A 1,544-nucleotide genomic window follows, 5' to 3' on the forward strand; every position below is an offset into this window, starting at 1 on the left:
TGACCCATATTTATGGAGGTGTGGTGCTGACCAGGTAATTAGAGGGTGTGTGCCTCAATCAAAATTCCAGTCCATTTTAGAGGCCTACCACTCATCTGAGAGTGGAGGACATTTTGGCCCTCAAAGGACAGCTAGAAAGATCTTAGACTGTGGATTCTGGTGGCCTACTCTTTTTAAAGATGTTGCTGAATTTTGTAAATCTTGTTTTCCATGCCAAAGGTTTGGTAATATATCCAAGAGGGATGAGATGCCTCAACAGATTATGCTTTTCTGTGAAATTTTTAATGTTTGGGGCATTGAATTCATGGGTCCATTTCCAAATTCTAATGATTACTTTTATATACTGTTAGCTGTAGATTATGTTTCTAAATGGGTGGAAGCAATTCCTACCCGTACTGATGATGCTAACACAGTTGTTTCCTTTGTTAGAAACCATATTATATGTCGCTTTGGATCACCACGAGCAATCATGAGCGATCAAGGCTCCCACTTTTCTAACAGAAGACTAACAGGATTACTGAAGAAGCATGTGATAATTCACAAAGTAGCAACAGCTTACCATCCCCAGACCAATGGGCAAGCAAAAGTCTCTAACAGAGAGATTAAATGTATTCTGGAAAAGATAGTAAAACCTCATAGGAAGGACTGGAGTGCCAGGCTACAAGATGCATCTGGGCATATAGAACAGCGTACGAGACACCCATTGGGATGAGCCCTTTCCGCTTGGTATACGAAAAGGCCTGCCACCTCCCCGTCGAGGTGGAACACAAGGCTTTCTGGGCTGTAAGGGAATGCAACATGAATCTTACGAAAGCTGGTGCCGAAAGAAAGCTGCAACTTGCAAAACTAGAGAACCTTCGCCTAGAAGCATATGACAACTCCAGGCATTACAAGGAGAAAATGAAGGCTGTCCATGACAAGCACATTAAAAGGAGAGAGTTCAGACCAGGGGAGTTAGTTCTTCTATATAACTCCAGACTGAGGCTCATGCCAAGCAAACTGAGATCAAGATGGGAAGGTCCATACAGAGTAGAGAAGGTAGAGCCATACGGAGTTTTCCACCTGCGTCATCCTACTAGCTCAAAATTTCTAAAGGTCAATGGATATCGCTTAAAGCTTTATCATGGTGAGAAAATAAAGAATCAGAAAGAACTAGAGGTTTTCCTCTTGGAAGACCCACCAAGAGAAGCAGAATGAGCCTAAAGAGCGTCCAACTTAAGGACGTAAAAGCAAAGTGCTAGGTGGGAGACAACCCACCATGGTATGATCGTTCTGTTTCAGTCTTAGTTTTATTTTACTTTACTTTATTTTTATGGTGTTAATGACTCTTCTCATCATCCCTGCATATAGCTTCATATAGTTGCATTAGCATTCTGCATATTTATTTAAAAAAAAAAACACACGCGACGCGTAGGCGTCGCTGACGTGTCCGCGTCACAAGTGCGTTGGGAAGAAAACAAATTGAATAGAGAGTCACGTGAAAGTGTGGCTGGAGGCGTGCCTTAGGCATACACATGCCACGCGACCGCGTCACTCACGCAGCC

General features: G+C 42.9%; 1 protein-coding gene across 1 annotated transcript; it reads left to right on the top strand.

The window, feature by feature from the left end:
- The first annotated feature begins 708 nt into the window (after positions 1-708).
- On the top strand, positions 709-1,197 carry LOC130949851 (uncharacterized). The gene has a single exon (XM_057878465.1). The coding sequence runs from the start codon at positions 709-711 to the stop codon at positions 1,195-1,197; it is 489 nt and encodes a 162-aa protein (XP_057734448.1).
- The last annotated feature ends 347 nt before the right edge of the window (positions 1,198-1,544 follow it).

The sequence above is a fragment of the Arachis stenosperma genome, chromosome 9 (genome assembly GCF_014773155.1).
Source record: "Arachis stenosperma cultivar V10309 chromosome 9, arast.V10309.gnm1.PFL2, whole genome shotgun sequence".
NCBI lineage: Eukaryota > Viridiplantae > Streptophyta > Magnoliopsida > Fabales > Fabaceae > Arachis > Arachis stenosperma.